Source organism: Oratosquilla oratoria, chromosome 44 (assembly GCF_046742065.1).
Source record: "Oratosquilla oratoria isolate Oo_2021 chromosome 44, ASM4674206v1, whole genome shotgun sequence".
Classification (NCBI taxonomy): domain Eukaryota; kingdom Metazoa; phylum Arthropoda; class Malacostraca; order Stomatopoda; family Squillidae; genus Oratosquilla; species Oratosquilla oratoria.
The window spans coordinates 15,442,410-15,464,909 of record NC_134820.1 but is presented as its reverse complement, the minus strand read 5'-3'; the positions used below and the strand labels follow the sequence as shown (position 1 = coordinate 15,464,909).

General features: G+C 38.1%; 2 protein-coding genes across 2 annotated transcripts; one reads left to right on the top strand and one right to left on the bottom strand.

Annotated features, from left to right (window-relative positions):
• Positions 1-315: 315 nt before the first annotated feature.
• On the top strand, positions 316-1,875 carry LOC143022299 (uncharacterized). Its single transcript, XM_076180445.1, has one exon. It carries the CDS (start codon positions 316-318, stop codon positions 1,873-1,875), a length of 1,560 nt encoding a protein of 519 aa, XP_076036560.1.
• A 5,880-nt stretch (positions 1,876-7,755) lies between these two features.
• LOC143022436 (uncharacterized) lies at positions 7,756-10,246 on the bottom strand. Its single transcript, XM_076180661.1, has 4 exons — positions 9,886-10,246; positions 9,420-9,750; positions 9,149-9,283; positions 7,756-8,637 (listed from the first exon to the last, which is right to left on the bottom strand). The coding sequence occupies exons 1-4, from the start codon at positions 10,169-10,171 to the stop codon at positions 7,764-7,766; spliced, it is 1,626 nt and encodes a 541-aa protein (XP_076036776.1). The 5' UTR covers positions 10,172-10,246; the 3' UTR covers positions 7,756-7,763.
• Positions 10,247-22,500: the final 12,254 nt, after the last annotated feature.

Sequence of the window (22,500 nt, the reverse complement as noted above, 5' to 3'; positions counted from 1 at the left end):
AATCGCACCCTAGTGCAACACGCGAGACCTAGGAACTGGAATTCCCAGGATATAGTTCCTATCCCCAAGTCCAAGGAGGCCAACAGCTACAGACCCATCTCCCTACTTAGCTGTATAGAGAAGACCGTCGAGAAAATGGTGCTCAACAGGCTGAAATGGAAAGTAGGGCCACTCCATCCACAGTTGCATGCTTATCGGGGTATAGTGGGAACCACGGAGTGCACAATGGACTTCCTCAGCTTCATCAACGGGAAAAAGGCAATCGTCGTCCTCCTGGACTTAGAAAAAGCCTTCGAATTGGTCAACCCCTCAGCGATGCTGACGTCTCTCGTCGAAAAGGGAATCATAGGCAACCTTCTGGCATGGGTACAGGCATACTGCCAAAACAGACGGGATAGAGTCCGTTTCCAGGGCTCCGTGTCTAGCTACAAAGACCTGGAATACGGCACCCCTCAAGGAGGCATCTTGAGTCCCTACCTGTTCAACGTGCACATGGACAACATAGCCTCCCTCCCACGACCACGGAACGTTGAGATCTTCATATATGCTGACGACATCGCCATCGTTAGCAAGGGACCCAACTGCCACACCAATGCCCAAAAAGCACTCAACACTATACAAAAGAGCTGCACACACCTAGGCTTCAAGATAAACGTAAGGAAGACAAAAGCCATGAATATTAAAATGGCAAACCCAATGCCAATCTCCATACACCAGCAAGATCTTGAGTGGGTGGATGACTTCACCTATCTTGGAGTCACTATGCAGAAAACCTTGTCATCCTCTCTTCAAATCCAGAAGTTGAAGCAAATGACAAAAACAAGGACAGCGCCGATGAGATATATGCAATCACTTTATGCGGGTGCCAGCCGCCTGGTACTGGAACACTACTACAAGTATTGCATCCGACCCATTATTGAATATAGAGCACCTGTCCTCTCGGATCTAACATCACAGCAGGAAGAATCACTTGAAGTTTCACAAAACAACGCCCTTCGCCTCATCCTAGGTGCTCCCATGTGGACCAGAAAAAGCAACCCGCAGATGGAATCTGGCATACCACCACTGATGGCCAGGATTCAGACCCGGAACTGCACCGCGGCAGCCAAGGCCCTGCTGAGCGACAGGGACTCACATCTCAGGACTAAACTCAAGGCTCACCTGGACGCGCACCCGGACCTACCACGACCATATACATACATCGGACACCTAGGAGACCAGATACGAGCGACAGGCATGGAAGGGCACCTAAAGGCTCTGAAGCCAGACAGGGCATGCCTGAAGTACCGACCTCCAGCCCCGTGGATATCCCCAACAACTACTTTCAACTACACACAACTACCACACGCAAAGAATCACTGCTCATCAGGGGAACTGAGAGACGCTGCACGAACAGCGATCCAGGCAACGGAGGCCCAGGATGGTTTTGTCTGCTACACTGACGGCACTGTCGACCCAGAGAACGGCATAACAGGTGCAGGAGTATACTCCGCAACATACACCGCCGCCTGGCGCACATCAGACCACTGCTCGACCCTACAGACTGAGCTGGTGGCAATGCAAAAAGCTCTGGAGTACTCAAGCCAACTACAAGGGCCGGTGGTCATACACACAGACTCTCATGCGGTGACACAAGTACTCCAGAAGGACATACCCACCAACATAAACATTATCACAACAATAATCTACCTCCTGCAGCTACACGACAGACAAAATCACCCAGTCATCATCAACTGGATACCCAGCCACATAGGGATACACGGAAACGAACGAGCAGATGAGCTGGCTAAGACAACACGCTACCATCCTCACATAGAAGTCCAAGTCCAACCATCAACCACATTAATCAAAAGCTGGGCCAGAGACCACCTATAACGAACAAAGGTAGCCAACCACAGAGAATCTATAAACTCAGCATCAGCAAGTGCGAAGTGGTACGTGAGGGCCACCAAACTGTGCCCTCATCCCGCTACCAAAATCGCCGACAGAGGACTCGCTGTGATCATCCACAGGCTCAGGTTGGGGTACAAGTGCTGCTGGGAAATCATCGAACGACAGGAAAGGGAGTGCGACCACTGCGGGATGAACACCTCAGAGCCTCTCCTTCACTACTTACTAGAGTGCGCTCACACCATCGCCCTGAGAAGTGGTAGACAATTCAACCCCATGGCCCCCGAAGCTTGGAAGACTGGATCCGACATAGTTTACATCACCGAAAACATAGAACGGCTCGCCCACATCCTGGTCGGATACCCTCCGCCCAGATAACTACAAAAACGCCGGAGTAGCTGAACACAGAGCGGCTCCACACTTACGGGCCTCCGAATGGAGAAAGGCCCGTGTAGATAAACATTATCTACCGAATAAAAAAAAAAAAAGTGTGGGTGCCAAAACTAGCCAAATCTTTAATACAAAAATTTCTTGCGTGCCATCGGAATGAAATGATAGGCGTGCATACGAGGACCTATAAGGGTCCCTATCGGCCTCTGAACGCAAGCATGCCGTTGCCAATGGCCATACAAAACATACAAAAGAAAATGGATATTATCATTTTTTTATTGACTTCTGGGTTTCGCATGTCGGATAAAAGTCGTTAGTATGCCAGGTTTTGCACCCGTATCAAGCAAGGGTCGCCCATCCTTGTTCTATGGCGTATTCCACTGTATGCAATATGATTTAAAGGAATATCAACCCATCCATTTTGAATTATTATATTCTACATAGAATAAAGTAAAATGTTTTATACAACTTCACCTTACTTTACTTAGTGCAGTGTAAAATATTATTTTTCCTACTTTAACTCATTTTCCTTTACATTTTCCATTGACTATCATTTGTTTTCTTTATATTGTTCATCTAGTTTCATTCCGTATAGATAATGATATATACTTCGTTAACAGTTACATTATAGAGATCATAGCACTTGAAGAATAGTGAAAATTTCAACTTTAACTTAAAACTTTTGATATTCTCTAGCTTTAAAATGTGCTATGGAAAGCTATTGTGTACTGTACTCTCTGGGTCAGGAGCAGCAAATTTGAAGACATGAAACCCAACATTCGATCTTGATACACACAACGTTACACTGCCAGTAGTTGGACGAGTATTTACAATTTTCACTAGTTGTATCATTTGTAGCATATCCCTTAAATATGTAATTCTAAAGAAGTGCACTCCAATTTGATATAGCAATAGAGAGTTAAACAATTTTGTCAATTATTATTACAATACATCAATATTACATTATAATAGTGTCATTTCATTTCATGCATTTTCTTTTTCTTTTTTCTTTATGTTTCTTTCTCACTTGAATGCGTGCTGGTTTGTTTAGATGTTTTCAATTTTATCCCATTTAGTGTCATTGCATTCAGTTTATTTTCTTTGTTTATCTTTTCTCTCACTCGAATACGTACAGGTTTGTTTACATGTTTTTTTGTTTTCATTCTACTCCTTTTCATGCCACTGCACTTCAGTTCTTTTCTTTCTTTCCTTTGTTTATTAAGTTTTCTCACTCAGATGCGTTCAGGTATCTAAGCTGTAATTCCGTTCTCTAATTTATGTATTCAGTATACTCTAATTCGTGCAAACCGTTTTCCCGCGTAAACTGTTTCCGTAAGCCTATATCTCATACACATTGCCAATGTATTGTAAAAATATATTTGATCCTCATCCTCTAATTACTCAATATTAAACTTTATTTAAGTAATATAATAGTATTTGTGGTTATGTAAAATTCAAGCCTGTATATACATAAATGGGACTGTATTTGCATAAGTAAATTAATCATAAACATTTACCCAAGGGTGTGCATGACGAGGTAACCAGATTCGCAAAAACACATTGGTAGAAGTTTATAGAATACTGTTTAGACATAAATTATTTTTACTGATACGTTATCTAGTCTCGTACACATGAATCTCATAATAGTAATATGGTACACTTTAATACTTAGTCTCAATATATTATGCGTGCACGTTTGCATCCATGTTTTACATTGTATTCCTGTTTGTGCCACTGAACTTAATATCATATCTTACTTTCCTTTATTTACGTTTTCTCACTCAGGTGCGTTCAGGTATCTAATTTATGTATTCGGTTTTCTTGAATCCATGCATACCATTTTCCCTCGTAAACTGTTCCTATAAGCCTTATATCTACACATTGCCAATGCATTGCAAAAATAAATACTCAATATAAAACTATTCAATTAAATGATAATATTATATTTGTGTTTATGTAAAACTCAAGTCTGTACGTACAGAAATGGGACTATATGCATAAGTTCATGAACATGCAAACCAAGTGTGTGCACGACGATGTAACCATATTTGCAAATAAATGTTATACTTAGGTATCTCAACCCCCTTTAACATACGTAGAAAATGAATATGCAATTCGGGCCCTACGAGCCTCTTGGGACTAAATGACTGTAAATATTAAAAAGGGTGGACATTGTAATTATTGGGTGACTTGATGTATATAGTTTATTGGGAACCGGTATTGTTGATATGAAATATGTATAAGTTACTCTAACCTACGAAGCTTTAGGAAAAGAGAAGGTGGCTTACATCCGTAATGTTCTATTCCATTTCAATTCTTTTCATTCTTTCACTTATTTCCTTTTTTCTCCACTCAAATGCGTGCAGGTATCGAAACGCCCAGGCACGGAAGAGACGGCTACGTGTTTCAGTTACTTCGCGTCATGTTAGATCACCTGCACCATGACGAGGGCTTCCCACTGATCTGCATAACACCTGGATCGAGTACCGGTATATGGGTCGTGGGCTGCCCCAGGAGTGAGGCGGGCAGGCGGGACATGGCCGCCATATTGGTAGTACCAAAACATTAGCACGTGTGAACCACTCCGCCGGCCATGGGAGCTGTCGTGTTACTCTAGTGGCCTATGTGGCTGGTATGGGCTGCGTGATAGTGATGCGATCTGTAAATAAATTTTCCTGTGTGGTTTATGAAACAGTACATGTCTACATGTACCGGTATTTGACCATAAAAGTAATCTTCCAAACTGAATCTATTTCCGGACAGTTTGAGACCATTATTTCTTGTCTGATTCTCATTTAATGTGAAAATTTGGTCACTTTTGATGTTGTCAATTCCCTTTAAAATCTTAAAGACCTGTATCAAGTCACCTCTAAGTCTACGCTTTTTTAGGGAAAACAGATTCATATGTTTTAGTCGATTTTCGTATGATTTATTTTTTATATTTGGAATCAGTTTTGTGGCTCGCCGTTGTACTTTTTCCAGTCTGTCAATGTCTTTAATGAGATTCGGTGACCATACAAAAACAGCATATTCCAAATGTGGACGAACTAACGATTTATATAGCTTGTTAATGAGTGATGAACTTTTGAAATCAAAAGATCGCGCAATCAGTCCTAGAATTTTATTTGCTTTCTCAGAGGCTGAAATACACTGCTTGGATGATTTGAGGTCGTTACTGATAATTACGCCGAGATCTTTTTCACTATCCACTTTTGTTAACGAATTTCCAAATAACTTGCAATCGACTTACTGTTATTTTTGCCTATGTGCATTACCTTGCATTTACCTGTGTTAAGTTTCATTAGCCGCTTTTCAGACCATTGCTGTAATTGATCTAAATCTTGTTGAATATCTAATTGGTTTGAGTGATCATTTGCCACTCCGCACAGTTTTGTATCATCAGCAAATTTGGAAACAGTAGATTTTAGTCTATGGTCTATATCATTTATATATACTATGAATAGAAGTGTCCCAAGAACGGAACCCTGAGGAACTCCACTTGTAACATTTTTCCATCTAGAAGTTTTTCCATTTAAAATAACTCTCTGTTTTCCACCATTCAATCAATTATTAGTCCAATCTAATAGGCTACCACTTATTCCGTGTAAAGCTAATTTAGTAAGTAGTCTTTCGTGTGGGACGGTATCTAAATATAAAGAAGAAGGTAAGATTGAACTTTCATTTTGAATTAGTCTAACTAAAGTAAGAAATTGTTTGTTTGGATGAGGAAAACAGATCCTTATCCAATAGTAATTCCGTTCTCTAATTTATGTATTCAGTTTTCTCTAATTCATGCATACCGTTTTCCCGCGTAAACTGTTTCTGTAAGCCATATATCTCATACACACTGCCAATGTATTGTAGAAATATATTTGATCCTCATCCTCTAAATAACCAATATTAAACTATTTATTTAAATGACAATATTATAATATATATGTTCATGTAAAATTCAAGTCTGTACATACAGAAATGGAGTATTTGCATAAGAAAGCTCATAAACATCCACCCAAGGGTGTGCAAGACGGTGTAACGATATGTACTGAGAACTGAGCTGTAGTACAGTCGAAGGCATTCAATCATAAAGTCCTACGACCATACTTCATATTTGCAGTGCGCTCCCTGGTGGAATACAGCGCCCTAGTGCACATGTTGCTCACCCGTAGCAAACAGGAGCGGCTCGAGGTACTGCAAAACACCACTATGAGGACGATGCTGGGAGCTCCGAGATGGTCCAGTGCGTGCGTCATGCAGAAGGAGACCCGCCTGGTACCACTCACCCCCAGAGTACAACAGATCGTGGCCTGCCGCGTGGCCAGGGTCCTGCAGCGCGACTTCGAAGGAGCAGCACAGAGTAGACTACGGCTTGCAATGACGCAAGGGAACGATGTCCTCCACCGCAACCCGTGGCTACTTCAGTCCACCCTGGCCACCCGCAGCCTCGCCCACATTAACAGCTGGCGCTGGCCACACGCCGACCTCCCGGCCCCCACCTACCGAGCCCCACCCCCGTGGGAGCCCCCCACAGCAGAGTTCTCCACCACCCGGCTGCACTCACGTCAAAGATGAGACAAACCCGTGTACGTTTCTCGCTGTGTAGGTGAACAGTTGCCAGATGTCGCTAGCCATTTATAGAATCGTCCTGTTTTCAAAAAAGGATGTGTTTGTTGGATAATCATTTCACTTTGTGTAACAATTAGACTCTATAGGTAACGTTTATTCTAGTTCTAGTTAGGTATATAATTTCAAATATGATAATGATGCCATAAGATAGCGCTGTGCAGGAATTTGCAAACAGAAGTACGTGTATCTGCAAACATATAGTCACGTGCTGGGAGGTTGGTACGATGCATTGCATGTAGCTAGATAATGTAGGCCCTTGTGGACACTTAGTTGTAAGCCGAGGTATTTAATATATACTATAATAAGGAGCAATGTGCCTCTGTGTATACTTCTTTCTGTGTGTGGTTATGTGCGTAATGTCTGTCAATTAAGATACGCCGGAAAAACGATCTTCTAGAAAAAGTGAAGATGAAAATAGTGTGATTCAAAACTTAAACATTAAAAAAGACTAGGTAATAAAATCTTATATGTCATTTGACAGTGACTTGGATGCGCTTTTGGTTTAAAATATAACAATTGAAAATGTTATATCAAAAGTAATCGCCTAAGCAACGAAATAATAAATTTATTTCGAAAAAATGTGCATTTTAATTTATTAATAAATAGTTAAAGGAGATCGAAATCGAATAACAAGAGAAATCAGAATCCCGTGATTTTCAGGGGCGTTTACACTAATATTTCATAATCTTCCTAAATAATAAATAAAAATGTAACTGTATTCTAAAATAAAGGCAATTACCTAGAGAACATTTATTTGAATGCCTCATGCTAAATTGTTTTCATTGATTATTAGTTAGTATATATTTGTGATTGATTTGAAATAAGTTAGGTATAGGAAATGAAACAGTAATATGGAAACATCAATGTATTTTAGCATTTGGTAGATTTTTTAATATGTTTAAGGCTAAATTCCTTTTCCTTTTTGTTATCTTGCCTTTCAGTAAGGCAGCTTTGCCTCTTGGTTGGCCAAACTGACGCCTAGCAATGGTCGTTGGCTGACAAGGAATTTTTCTCTTTGCCGCCCCCGATGCCTTAAAAATAGTGCAGCCTGCAGTCCGAAGGAAAGTATTAACCTGCGCAGGATTTCTGCAGGATTTCAGCCTCTGTTCAAATACCGCAAAGGAGCTGAGCATGCAGGTGCTTTTAGTTCTTTTTAATTCTCTATTGATCATGCTTGTGAACTCATCAATGCTGGTGTCAATTGATTGATTTTCATTTGTTGTCTGTGCGGAGGTCTCGATAACGACAGCTACATCTCCTTGCTCATCGTCACGTGCAGCTGGTTCTTTATTAACATGAGATACTACATTAACAGGTGTATCAGCAAATAAGCCATCGAAAAAATTCGATGTCGGCATCGGTTTGTCGCCGTATATCACCTTATACAAGACTTCTTTTTCAGCAACAGTGCAGGCGTATAGTTGTGGAAGGCGAACTGCGCTGTACTGCGACGCTGCTAATTGATGTTTGCAAACGCTTCCTGTGTTTCCACAGAGGCAGCTGCACATGCCGATTGAGAGGTCCACATTGTAACAAATGCCCTCTTGTGAAGCTGACTTAACAGTATAAACTGTTCCTCCAGCATGAGTGACAGCGCACATTGGAATGGTGCTGGTGGAAGGTTTGCAAGAACTGTCCTTTTTGAGGAGGACATCTGACAACCGTAGACGAAGGTAATTGTTGTAAACGTCAGCCATTACCAACAGCAGCTGGGCACCGTTGTGTGCCTTGTTCCTGTACACAATTAGGAAATAATCATTACAATTATGAATTTTTGTTAATTAAAAGAATTCCTATTATTAAAAATTTACATTAAAATTACGCTCAAATCTAAGGCTAAAGTAAGTGGGTTGCATACATCAAACATCTAAAATCAAGTATTTAAAGTTGCTGCAATCCAAAATCAGGAGTAAAATTTAATAGGTATAAAACGCCAAGGTTGCAATATTTTCAGGAATTAATATGTGTTTTTACATTGAAAGTACTATTCTGCAACTTTTTAATTAACTTTTTTATTAATCATCACCATCACACTTTGTTTGCATTGATTTGATAGGTGTTAGTTGATTATGTTTTTTTTTTTCTGTCTATTAGCTCAAAATAAATGTATTATTAATCAATTTCAATATTAATAAATTAAAATTGCGGTAAACTGAGGTAGATGATGACTAGGCTACCATCTCGCTATTTAGCAATTTCCTTCCATAAAAAGCAACTGCTATAAAATGTCTTGGCATTACAATACCTGTTGAGCACGATGTCCTTAATCACCATCATCATGCTTTCACACATATTGTTGGTGTTGTGACCCCGTAGTAGAAAGCCACATCTCCATGGTAGGCTCCACTCTTCCCTGCGTTCTACTGCTGATCTAAAGTACCTGAAACAAGTACAATTCTTAAGATACTACAACTTAATAGTTAATTTATGTTATTATATCACATATTATTGTGTAACCATATTAAATATTTTGTATGTGCATTATAATTTACATGAGTTTGTAAGTAGTTACTAACTCGGTACATTTGACGTTATTTTGCGAGAGTTCTGAGTTTAGGAACTCTAACCATATTTCTTCGAAAGAACATATGGACTCTGCGTACACCAGCTTCTTGAGAACAGAAATCAGGGGTTTTCGATGTTCGTTGGCGACTTTATTTCTGGAATTCCATAACCAGCGCCATGCGGCCTGCAGGACATGGAACACGCAGAGGAACAACTTGCTCTGAGGCCACACCTCGTGCAATGCTCCTCGCTCAGCGTCACTGTCATCAGTGATGAAGCACTCAGGGTGCAGCTTGCCGTTGAACGCGACGTCACCCAGCATAGCTTGAAGAAGAGTGAAACCTGCAAAACATTAAAGTGGAAATAAAGTCAAATATAAAGCTACCTATTTGAATTAAAAAATCTTAATCAGCAGATTACTTCTAGTTACATATGTGTTAGTATAATTTTAATTGCAATTTTTGTTATGTGACGTACCTCTGAGATAATCTTCTTTAGTTTGGGTTGATGATAAGATGACCCCGAGGGGAAGACCCCCAGCTGCGCTCGAGCAGACAAGGATAGTAAGTGAACAGTTGGTCTTGTCCACGTGACTAGTCGTGTCCACAAACACCACCTCGCATGCTGATTGCATTTCCTTGTGGATCCTATACATAAAATCGGTGACGAGAACTGCAACGTATCCGCCAGGAGTCTCTGCAAAATTGATGAGATGCTGCGGCATTTTGTTCTTGGTTCGCTGCATGGCATCCAAGACGGACATGTCATCGAAATTACCGTGGTTCTCTGCCGTCCATCTTGCCCTCAGACTGACTACAGCGTCTAATGTGGGATTCACTCTTCTATCTGCCAGCAGAGCTATGTCACTTTCAAAATCATTCTTCAGCTGGTGATGGCGTCGAGCTTGGGCACCTAGCATGCCTTTAAAATATTGGTTCACATTGTTAGTTATATATTTAGTAGAAAATAGAAATATAGTACTCTAATACTTTACATAAACTATCTACTTTGGTACTTATCGCAAGTATTTTTGTATGAAAACCACAGTGAATGTATAAAGGCATGATAGGTAATTAAATTCACAAATAACGTAGGAAATTAAGTGGTAAACTTGCAGAAGAGCGGCGCCTTCGATATAATTTCAGGTGAGCGGCGTCAATTGTTTATTATCTAGCCTTTACACTTTACCTAACATTACCGAAACGTTTCTAACCGTATCTGATTTTATCTAAGCTTACCTAATTTGAACTAACCTTACCTTAACTACCTAATTACTTGACGCCGCTATTATGCAAGATTACCAATTAAATATCTAGGTACAGTGTGTTATAAAAATTATTTTACATTTGCAGTGTCTACTTCATTTCGTTACCGTTTCATACTACCTACCTAAATGCAGTAGCTATTTCCTGAAGAGTGATAGCCTACACAAAAACAAGCAACCGCCATTTACTAATCATTTCTATCGATGTTATATGAATCAGTAAATAGATTAAAAATAAAAAAGAATTATCCACTGTTGTAATAGCGCAAAGTGTAAAATAATCATCATGACTCACCGTATTTGTAGGCATCTAACAATAATAGTATGTTATAAATTAAGTACTTACTTGGTGTCAGTTGTTTTTACTCCTTTCTGTCCCATTTTCGCATGGTGACAAACAAATGAGAGTTCCAATTTACTGTTTCGTTTTTTATCGCCAAACTTCTTCCTCCAACTTACATTATTCTTTTGCGATAAGTCGTTTAACCAGTTGTCAAACTCGGTACGGCTTTTTATCGCAATTTCAATACACAATAACTGATTTTCCGCCTTCGGTGGTAGGCGCACGAATTCATAATTATCTGGCAATTTAATAGCTTCCATAACTTTAAACGCCTGTACACACTTTCATAAAAATCAGAAACCATAAAAATCAGGACTGCCGACTGAGAGTTGCAGCTGACACAAGCAAGGCGTCAACCGTCAAGTCAAGTGCATTGGCCTAACAGGTACGTAATTAACGTGACACTGCCAAAGCTAGAGCGCGCTGTACGAGATACCTGACGGCTGCTCTCCAAACTAATTATTCCTATAATTATATAACTAATATTAACTATATAACTAATTATTCCTATGTGATGTATATATTTAAGAATTCGTGTCAGCTGTACACACTTTCATAAAAATCAGAAACCATAAAAATCAGGACTGCCGACTGAGAGTTGCAGCTGACACGAATTCATAAATATATACATCACATAGGAATAATTAGTTATATAGTTAATATTAGTTATATAATTATAGGAATAATTAGTTATATAGTTAATATTAGTTATATAATTATAGGAATAATTAGTTATATAGTTAATATTAGTTATATAATTATAGGAATAATTAGTTTGGAGAGCAGCCGTCAGGTATCTCGTACAGCGCGCTCTAGCTTTGGCAGTGTCACGTTAATTACGTACTTGTTAGGCCAATGCACTTGACTTGACGGTTGACGCCTTGCTTGTGTCAGCTGCAACTCTCAGTCGGCAGTCCTGATTTTTATGGTTTCTGAATTTTATGAAAGTGTGTACAGGCGTTTAAAGTTATGGAAGCTATTGAAAAAGAAAAAGACTAAAAGACCATCGTACCACAAGATTAGTTCAATTATGTTTTATTTTTTATCATACTGTATCTAGGCACTTGTAGAGCAGCGCGTCTTAATTTCATAAAGTCGAGGACGACGCAGTTTGAAAACGGCGTAGGTCGTGAACGAAATAGGTCGAGGACCCCCCGGAGTAGATAGAATCTAATGCTTTGTCATAAGACCTTCGACGAAGGTAAAGGGTTGAGAGCGACACTGAGTCAATGGACTGATGCAGGAAGTCTTTGTGACTCTAAACTTGTTACTGATCTACCTCCTCCTCTTCCCTCCCCCTCCTCCTCCTTCCCAAGTTCCTAAGATTAACAAGGTCTATTTCAGGGGTGGGCAAGCTTTTTTAAGTGTGGGTGCTAAAATCAGCGTGCCATCGGAATGAAATGATAGGCGTGCAAACGAGGACCTATTAGGGTCCCTATCGGCCGCTGAACGCAAGCATGCGGTTACCAATGGTCATACAAAACATACAAAAGAAGCTGGATATTATTATTTTTTAATTGACTTCTGGGTTTCGCATGTCGGATAAAAGTCGTTAGTATGCCAGGTTTTGCACCCGTGTCAAGCAAGGGTCGCCCATCCCTGTTCTATGGCGTATTCCACTGTATGTAATATGATTTAAAGGAATATCAATCCCCATCCATTTTGAATTATTCTATTCTACACAGAATAAAGCAAAAAAAATTATACAACTTCACCTTATTTTACTTAGTGCAGTGTAAGATATTATTTTTCCTACTTTAACTCATTTTCCTTTATATTTTCCATTGACTATCATTTGTTTTCTTTATATTTTTCATCTAGTTTCATTCCGTATAGATAGTAATATATACTTCGTTAACAGTTACATTATAGAGATCATAGCACTTGGAGAATAGTGAAAATTTCAACTTTTACTTAAAGCTTTTGATATTCTCTATCTTTAAAATGTGCAATGGAAAGCTATTGTGTATTGTACTCTCTAGATCAGGAGCAGCAAATTTGAAGACATGAAACCCAACATTCGATCTTGGTTCACACAACGTTACACTGCCAGTTGTTGGACGAGTATTTACAATTCCCACTTGTTGTATCACTTGTAACATATCCCAAGGTAAATCTAAAGAGGTGCACTCCAAATTGATATAGCAATAGAGAGTTAAACAATTTTGTAAATTATTATTACAATACATCAATGATACATTATAATAGTGTCATTTCAACTCATGCATTTTCTTTTTCTCCTTTATCTATATGTTTCTTTCTCACTTGAATGCGTGTTGGTTTGTTTACATGTTTTCAGTTTTATCCCATGTAGTGATTGCATTCAGTTTATTTTCTTATCTTTGTTTATTTTTTCTCTCACTCGAATGCGTACAGGTTTGTTTACATGTTTTTTTTTCATTCTATTCTTTTACATGCCACTGCACTACAGTTCTTTTCTTTCTTTCTTTTATTTATTATGTTTTCTTACTCAGATGCGTACAGGTATCGGAGCTGTAATTCCGTTCTCTAATTTATGTAATCAGTTTTCTGTATTTAATGCGTACCGTTTTCCCGCGTAAACTGTTTCCGTAAGCCATATATCTCATACATACTGCCAATGTATTGTAAAAATATATTTGATCCTCATCCTCTAAATAATCAAGATTGAACTATTTATCTAAATGACAATATTATAATATTTTTGTTTGTGCAAAATTCAAGTCTGTACATACAGAAATAAAACTGTATTTGCATAAGTAATTCATAAACATCCACCCAAGGGTATGCACGACGATGTAAACAGATTCGCAAATGACCGTCAATTAATATTCTTCAGAATGTTTTGAATGTATAATATTTTTGAAGAGGCATTAGTCTCTAAATATATGATATCTTGTAATATTAAAAGAAATAAATGAGTGGAGGGTAACACATATATCTTGTAATATTAAAAGAAATAAATGAGTGGAGGGTAACACATGTAATGATGCATTCCCCCCCTACTTAATCGTATCCAAATCTTTGCTCTCTTTCCTTAATTTAACGGTTTCACACTCAGATGCGTGCAGGTGACGAAGTTATAGTTGCATTCCCTAATTTATGTGTTCACTTACTCAAATTCATGCTGACCGTTTTCCCGCGAAGCCGTAGTTGTGTTCTCTATGTATTCAGTTTTCTCAAATTCATACATACCGTTTTCCTGCGTAAACTGTCCCCGCAAGCCATATATCTCATACACACTGCCAATGTATTGTAAAAATATATTTGAACTTCATCCTCTAAATAATCAATATTAAACTATTCATCTAAATGATAATATCATGATATTTCTGTTTATGTAAAATTCAAGTCTGTACATACAGAAATGAGACTGTATTTGCATAAGTGCACGACGATATAACAAAATTTGCAAATGATCAGACGCATCACGAAGGCGTCAAAAAAAAAAAAAAAAAAAAAAAAACAACGATGGCATTCATAGTAGCATTAATACCCCTTCATGGATCGATAACCATATGGAAATGTATGTACATACTATTTCTTAGATGTCTTAATGTATATATATATATTTATGGAAACCGGTCTCATTAATATGAAATATACAGATGGTACTCTAACCTACATAGTTTAATGCATAGAGAAGGTAACTTACATCCGTAATGTTCAATTGCATCTCAATTCTTTTAATTCTTTCACCTGTTTTCCTTTTTCTCCACTCGAATGCGTGCAGGTATCGAAGCGCCCAGGAACGGAAGAGACGGCTACGAGTTTCCGTCACTTCGAGTCATGTCGGATCACCTGCACCGTGACGAGGGCTTCCACGACCACGCAATCACCATCATGGCCGTCGGTTGCGGGCAGGCCATAGATCACGATTTCACGCTCACCGAGGAAACAAGACGTGAGTTACGGATGAATTTATTCACACACATATATATGCACAAATAAATGAATACACATACACACACATAGAATATATATATATATATATATATATATATATATATATATATATATATATATATATATATATATATGTGTGTGTATGTATGTATATATTGTGACGCCTATGGGGAAGGGCCAGGTTCAAAAACTAGAGTTCTGCTTAAAGAATGATTATTTCCTTCAAAAGAAACAAAACAAACATGATCGAAGAAAAGAATGTCGCCAAACGAGCGAAAATTACAATGTCCGAATACACTTATAAGTTCACAATGATAAATAATATACCAGACAATGGGTTTCTTTAGAACATAAATGGCTCAAATAGCCGGGACACGTAAATATAAGAGTCAAGAGTTATATCGACTATCAAAAGAATACAGTCTTTAAAAAAAGACGTACGTAAATATGTAGAGTCGAGAGAAATATCGACTATCAAAAGAAATGCTGTCCTACAATGACTCGCGAAAATACAAGTCGAGATGAAACTACGACTAAAAATGTCTAAGTCCAACAAAGTGGATAAGTGCTTGCAAGACTAGACAAAAAATATGTGAGATTAATAGCAATGGGACTCTGTTAGCAGAGAGCGCTTAATCGTTACAAACACTGATATTTATACATTCCTCCGTAAGATCCGGAGGGCTGCCAAGTGTCGCTAGATGCAACGATTACAAAGGATTACAAAGGCAAAGCATGCCGACAGGAGACCTTTTGATCCATATCTAGGTCGGATGAAAAAAAAAAAAAAAAAAAAAAAAAAATCATATTAATAATAAATTAAAACTATAACAATGTAAATAACAATTAGAATACATAAATAAATGCATTGGTATAGTTGAATAACAAACAAACAGGTAAATAGTAAATGATAATAAATTGACATATAACTAACAATAAATGAAAATCAGACAAACAAATTATAACAAAACAAAAACAAATAATATAACATAAATTATAATAATTACAGCATCTTACTTAGGCATTTATCTAAATGATTCTTAAAGCTTCGAACTGAACTACATTGCACTACCTGTGCAGGAAGTTTATTCCATTCATTAACTACACGGTTGGCAAAGTTGTTTCTACCTACTTCCAAATTGAATCTATTTCCGGACAGTTTGAGACCATTCTTTCTTGTCTGATTCTCATTTAATGTGAAAATTTGGTCACTTTTGATGTTGTCAATTCCCTTTAAAATCTTAAAGACCTGTATCAAGTCACCTCTGAGTCTACGCTTTTTTAGGGAAAACAGATTCATGTGCTTAAGTCGATTTTCGTATGATTTATTTTTGATATTTGGAATCAGTTTTGTGGCTCGCCGTTGTACTTTTTCCAGTCTGTCAATGTCTTTAATGAGAATCGGTGACCATACGGAAACAGCATATTTCAAATGTGGACGAACTAACGATTTATATAGCTTGTTAATGAGTGATGGACTTTTGAAATCAAAAGATCGCGCAATCAGTCCCAGAATCTTATTTGCTTTCTCAGAGGCTGAAATACACGAGAGTAACATGAGAGTTTTTGAATACTTCCAAGTACATACACGGAATTTCTTTACATAAATGAAAACATAATAATATACGATAAATTTACCTTGTCAATCTCAGATAAGCAGAAACTTAATAGTTTTTACATGAAAATCTATACATACGTAAATGTAAGTTAGGGGAACGTTGTTGCCACAACATTCGTTCACACGTAATTTTTTTCAGAACGCATCTCTTTAACAGTCTTCATACGTCGATTCTCACACCGGCGCCTTTCGGCGTCCGAGAACAACGGTGATATGCAATTTCTCTAATTTTACGTAAATCAATTCCTAAGATTGACAAGATAGATCCACAAGGTAATGCAAAGTATGGAATATGTTTGACAAAGCACAAAAGGAACGAAATACGTCTGATAAATAGAATGTATCTCTTTAACAGCCTTCATACGTCGATTACCGACGGTTTGAGGCAGAGAGTCCACCAAGCCTACCGTGGGAAAGGCCGGCATAGTCCAAGGTACACATACGCACATGCGCGCATGTGCGTCTGAATGAAATCTTCACTTCGACGAGTCTGTAGTCGTAACTATATATATATATATATATGTGTGTGTGTGTGTGTGTGTGTGTGTGTGTGTGTGTGTGTGTGTGTGTGTGTGTGTGTGTGTGTGTGTGTGTGTGTGTGTGTGTGTGTGTGTGTGTGTGTATGTATGTATGTACGTGAGATTGGGTGGTGGAAGTAAAACGAGGAATTGATTTACTCTAACGTTTCGACCAACTTGTTCTTCTTCAGTGAGATGTACAGCAAGTTTTGACATGGGTTACTTTTTATATCACTCCTATAGAGCACTCGCTCAGGTTGCAGAGCCCGGGCGGCGATCAATTGTCCCGTGCAGCACGACCCGTTTTGTCGCGCCCAGCACGAGGACACTTGCCACCTTTGACAAGCAAACAAATCCATCCCTTCCGTTGGTGTTTTCATTAATATTTATGTATGCAGCTTCGATTGTTTTCCTTGCCTTCTTCTCCAAACCCTTTTGAAGAATTTTAGCCTCCATCCAGTGTTTGTCCAAGTGCTGGACAAGAGAGTTTGAACTCCTGTGTGCTCTAAGGTCATTTTTGTGTTCACATAGGCTTTTATTTATACCCCGACTTAAATCTCCGAAATATGAAGCTGAATAACCTTTAGACGGGATTTGATAGATGACACTTGATTCGTTAAAAGACCACACGATTCCATTCTGCTTAGTAAACCTACTGGCAACCAAAAGATGAAATGTTCTTTGCCTATTCGTCTGTTTTTTTTTTTTTATTTGTGTGTTTTTTGCTGCGTGTTTCACACAAAAGAAAAAAGAATTGGCGACAAACCCAGACAGACACCCACAGGGTCATCGTCGCGTCCTGAACAATGATTATAATATTTTGCCCTTTCCCCCATTTCAGGTGTAAAATGACTCCATTTACTCACCTATATTATTTGTATGATATTCAATATAAGTTGATGTATTCTATTTTCCTTTTATTCCATGCTTAATCATCCAGTCACACCAGTCACCTGTGCGCTGGTGGCGTCATCGGAAGCGTGCTGGTCTCACATTTACTTACTTGTGGGTTCGAATCCCACACTCTTATCCGATTTCCAAAAATGATTGTTAGTTACCGACACACCCACCCAGACAGTCCCCCTAAAGGAGTAGGGCAAAGGTAACGAGGTCCTTGCTATTCAGCGCCTCCTGGCGTAGTAAGCTCATCCCCAGTCATCTGGGTTTGAAATGTCTAACCATACGAATCGCAGGAGACCCCTGGGGAGTGTTGTTCGTCGGAGGACACGCTCCCCGTGGTCACCCCCAGAGCTTTTGAATCTGTGGCGGAGGTTTTCACCCTGGGTGGTGGTATGATTAAAAAAAAAATCCACCATTAATTCTCCAATACGATTTTTATCTGACACTCCACACTTCCCATCCACTCCGTATATTGGTTCATCCCCTACTGTAACACCAAGATTTCTCAATACCACTACATTGACATTCCTCCCAATTTTTTCTATGCACCTATCTAAATCTATCCAAAATGCCTCCCTTTCCTTTACACTCTCCTCACTACCACGCCCATATACGCCTACAAAGACCCACATCTCCCTTCCCAGTTTCACTTTCATCCACATTAATCTTGAAGGAACCCCCTTCCACTCCCCTACACGATTACCTATCTCCTCACTTTCTAGTATAGTAACCCCATCCCTCTCCTCACTTCCGATACCCCCTCCCACTACACTCACAAATTCAAACTCACCCCTCCCTTTCAATTTAGTTTTACTTAATGCCAACACATCCACATTCCTTCTCACAAACATACTGCCTATATCTTCTCTTTTAATATAATCTGTACCACACCCAGGCACATTAAGAGATCCAAAAATTTAAGGTTCTTGTTGAAAAAAAAAATCCTCCCAGACCCTCTTATGCCTTGACTTCTCGTAAGAATATACTCATTATATTTACAGACAGCAGGATGCCTAGCCCCATCACTCCGTCCCGTTTCAGCTGCCTTTTACAATCCGAGTGGGAAAAATCTGTAGTAGTATTCTTTTCACCCTACCACAGGGTGGGATTGAGTAGGCGAAAATGGAAATATTCATTCTTAGAAGTGGTACGGGACAGTATTAAAAGTAGGAGGGACAGTCGCAGTGCAATAAAGTAGCATCATTTCTCTATGAGTAAACAAGTCCTCTACCACAGATAATATTGTGTGTGGCTTTGGTCCGTAGGGGCCCCCCATATAGACCCTAAAGTATCAGTTGCATGCTAATGAGCAGATTTTACCGTATGATAACATGCAGCCAATTAGTTAGAGTCTCCTAACATGAACTGATATACAACAATTTAGTAAGCAGGTATACAGTTATATTCGAAAAGAAAGAGAAACATGGATAAAATAGAGGAAACTATTTGGAAATGTAGTAGTATTAAAGAGATCGAGCGCAGACATGCTTTAGGAAGACAGCAAATTATATGTTTGAAAGATAGAAATGGAGAGATCATTAAATATAGAGACAGAATACTAAAAAAAAAAAAAAGTAGAAGAATTTTACCAAGAGCTTTACTCGTCGAAGACCGTAGTTGAGTCAGTAAATTCATCTGTAGACGTTAGTAGTGTATCAGAGATTACAAAGGACAAAGTAGAATTTGCTCTAAAAATATGAAACAGGGAAAAGCACATGGGGAAGATGGTATATCGATAGATCTTTTGAAAGACGAAGGGAAAGAATTTAATTTTCAGTTAGCTCAGCTGTGCAATCAGTGCTTGCGTCAATACAGCGTTCCTGAATTCTGGTGTAATGCCATAGTGATTTTGTTTTACAAAAAAGGAGACCAGAGGGACCTTAGTAACTACCGACCATATAAAGTATTCTCAAAGATATTTACAAATAAACTAAGTCAAGTTTTAGATGGAAACCAACCGAGAGAACAGGCAGGCTTTAGAAGCGGATATTTGAATCTAGATCATTTGCAGGTGATGAACCAACTGATCGAGAAAACAGCAGACTAAGATATACCTCTTTGTTTAGCTTTTGTAGAGTACGAGAAGGCCTTAAAAAAAAAAAAAAAAAAAAAAAAAAAAAAAAAAAATGCCGACAGGAGAAGTTTTGGTCCATATCTAGGTCGGATGAGAAAAAAAATAATAATCATGATAAACAAATAAATGAATATATAAAACTATAATAATGTAAACAATAAATAAAATACATAAATAAATACATAAGTATAGTTAAACAATAAGCAGATAGATAGTAATTAATAATAAATTGACATAACTAATGATGAATGAGAATAAAAAAAAATATATTAAACAAACGGACAAATGATTCTTAAAGATTCGAACTGAACTACATTGCACTGCCTCTGCAGGAAGTTTATTCTATTCATTAACTACACAGGTTGGCAAAGTTGAATCTATTTCCGGACAGTTTGAGACCATTGTTTCTTGTCGGATTCTCATTCAATGTGAAAAATGTTGTCACTTTTGATGTTGTCAATTCCTTTTAGAATTTTAAAGACCTTTATCAAGTCACGTCTGAGTCTACGCATTTTTCAAGGAAAACCGATTCATATGTTTTAGTCGATTTGCGTATGATTTATTTATGATATTTGGAATCAGTTTTGTAGCTCGCCGTTGTACTTTTTCCAATCTGTCAATGTCTTTAATGAGATTCGGTGACCATACGGAAACAGCATTACCCAAATGCGAACGAACTTGTTAATGAGTGATGGACTTTTGAAGTTAGAAGATCGCGCAATCAGTCCTAGAATCATATTTGCTTTCTCAGAGGCTGAAATACACTCTTTGGATGGTTTGAGATTGTTACTAATAATTACGCCGAGATCTTTTTCATAATGTGCATTAGCCACGTTTCAGGCCATTGCTGTAATTTATCTAAATTTTCTAGAATATCTAATTGGTTTAAGTGATCATTTGCCATTCCGCACAGTTTTGTATCATCAGCATATTTGGAAACAGTAGATTTTAGTCCATGGTCTATATAATTTATATATACTATGAATAGAAGTGGCCCGAGAACGGAACCATGAGGAACTCCACTTGTAACATTGAGAAGTTTTTCCATTTAAAACAAATCTCTGTTTTCAACCATTCAAGCAGTTATTAGTCCAACTTAATAGGTTACCACTTGTTCCGTGTGAAGCTAATTTAGTAAGTAGTCTTTCGTGGGGGACGGTATTAAAAGCTTTTGCTAAGTCTAGCTATATTAAATCTATATTGTTTCTTTTGTCATAATTCGAGATAGCTGTGTTGTAGAATTCGAGTTAGTCATGCAAGAACGTTTCCATCTAAAACAATGCTGGCTATCATTTATCAAATAGTTACTTTCTAAATGATGTTCGATAGCATCTCTGATGATAGTTTCCATATTTTCCTACGATTGAAGTCAAACTTATAGGCCTGTAGTTATTTGGATTTTTTGTCATCTTTTTTGAATGTGGGAGTAACGTTAGCTAGCTTCCATTCTCTTGGGACATCTCCTGATATGATGGATTTCTTGAAAGTAATTTCTAATGGAACAACAATCTCACCGAGTTTCTCTATACACCTTTTGATTTTCTTCTTTTGTTATATTTACCGTAGTAAGTTTACCCTAGACTTTCCATAGGTTTCAGTTTGGAGTTAACTTTAAGGTGTTTCGTTTACGAAAACTGAGCTAAAATAATTGTTTAAAATATCACACATTCCTTCGTTTGAATATTAAGTTGACCGTCAGCAGATAATAGTGGACCAATGTGATTCCTAACAACCTTTTTATCTCTAATGTAGCTATAGAATTCTTTGGGATTCTCTTTGGTTTTATCAGCGATATTCATTTCGTATTGTCGTTTTCTTTTCTTTCTTTCTTTTTGTTCTCTTTTTTAAATCTGTCTGTATTAATACATAACTTTGATAGTCATTAGATGCACCCGATCATTTACAATTCTTGAAAGCCTGTCTCTTTTTAGCAATATTTTTTTCAGTTTTTTTGTCAAGCCATTTTGGGCGAGCCTGATTTGGGAGACGTCTGTCCATAAAAGGAATGTAAGTATGAATCATCTTAGTGGGCATATTTTAAAATATTTCCCACTCTGATCTACAAGTCTTTCGCTTGATTTTGCCTCCCAATCTGTAAGCTGAAGCTCCTGACGTAGTCCTATAAACTAAGCTTGACTGAAATCGGGTACTTTAGAAACACAATTATCTATTCTAAAATGTTTTAGTAGTTTGAATCTAACTAAATTGTGATCGCTATTTGCAACAGTTTCACCTTTGACTCGGTAGAACAAATAGCAATACAAATTCTGCTACGAATAGATCGTAAGGGCTCTAGAAAGGATTTATGCGATAGGTACCGTTGTAATTCGACTACATAAAAATAAAGAAAAGATCAAGATCGAGAAAGGAGTACGGCAAGGCAAATTTCATTAAAATTAATTACAGCTCACTTGGAAGAGGTTTTCAGAAGGTTGAGTTGGGGAAGAGAAAGGTTTGAAGATTAATGGCGAGTATTTGAACCACCTAAGA

Excerpts from the sequence above, each read along its gene's own strand:
- LOC143022299 (XM_076180445.1), top strand. The coding sequence starts at position 316 with ATGCTGACGTCTCTCGTCGAAAAGGGAATCATAGGCAACCTTCTGGCA.
- LOC143022436 (XM_076180661.1), bottom strand. The coding sequence starts at position 10,171 with ATGTCCGTCTTGGATGCCATGCAGCGAACCAAGAACAAAATGCCGCAG. Across the intron at positions 9,751-9,885 it reads TAAAGAAGATTATCTCAGAG|GTTTCACTCTTCTTCAAGCT; the intron begins GTACGTCACATA and ends AATGTTTTGCAG. Across the intron at positions 8,638-9,148 it reads AAGGACATCGTGCTCAACAG|GAACAAGGCACACAACGGTG; the intron begins GTATTGTAATGC and ends AATTGTGTACAG.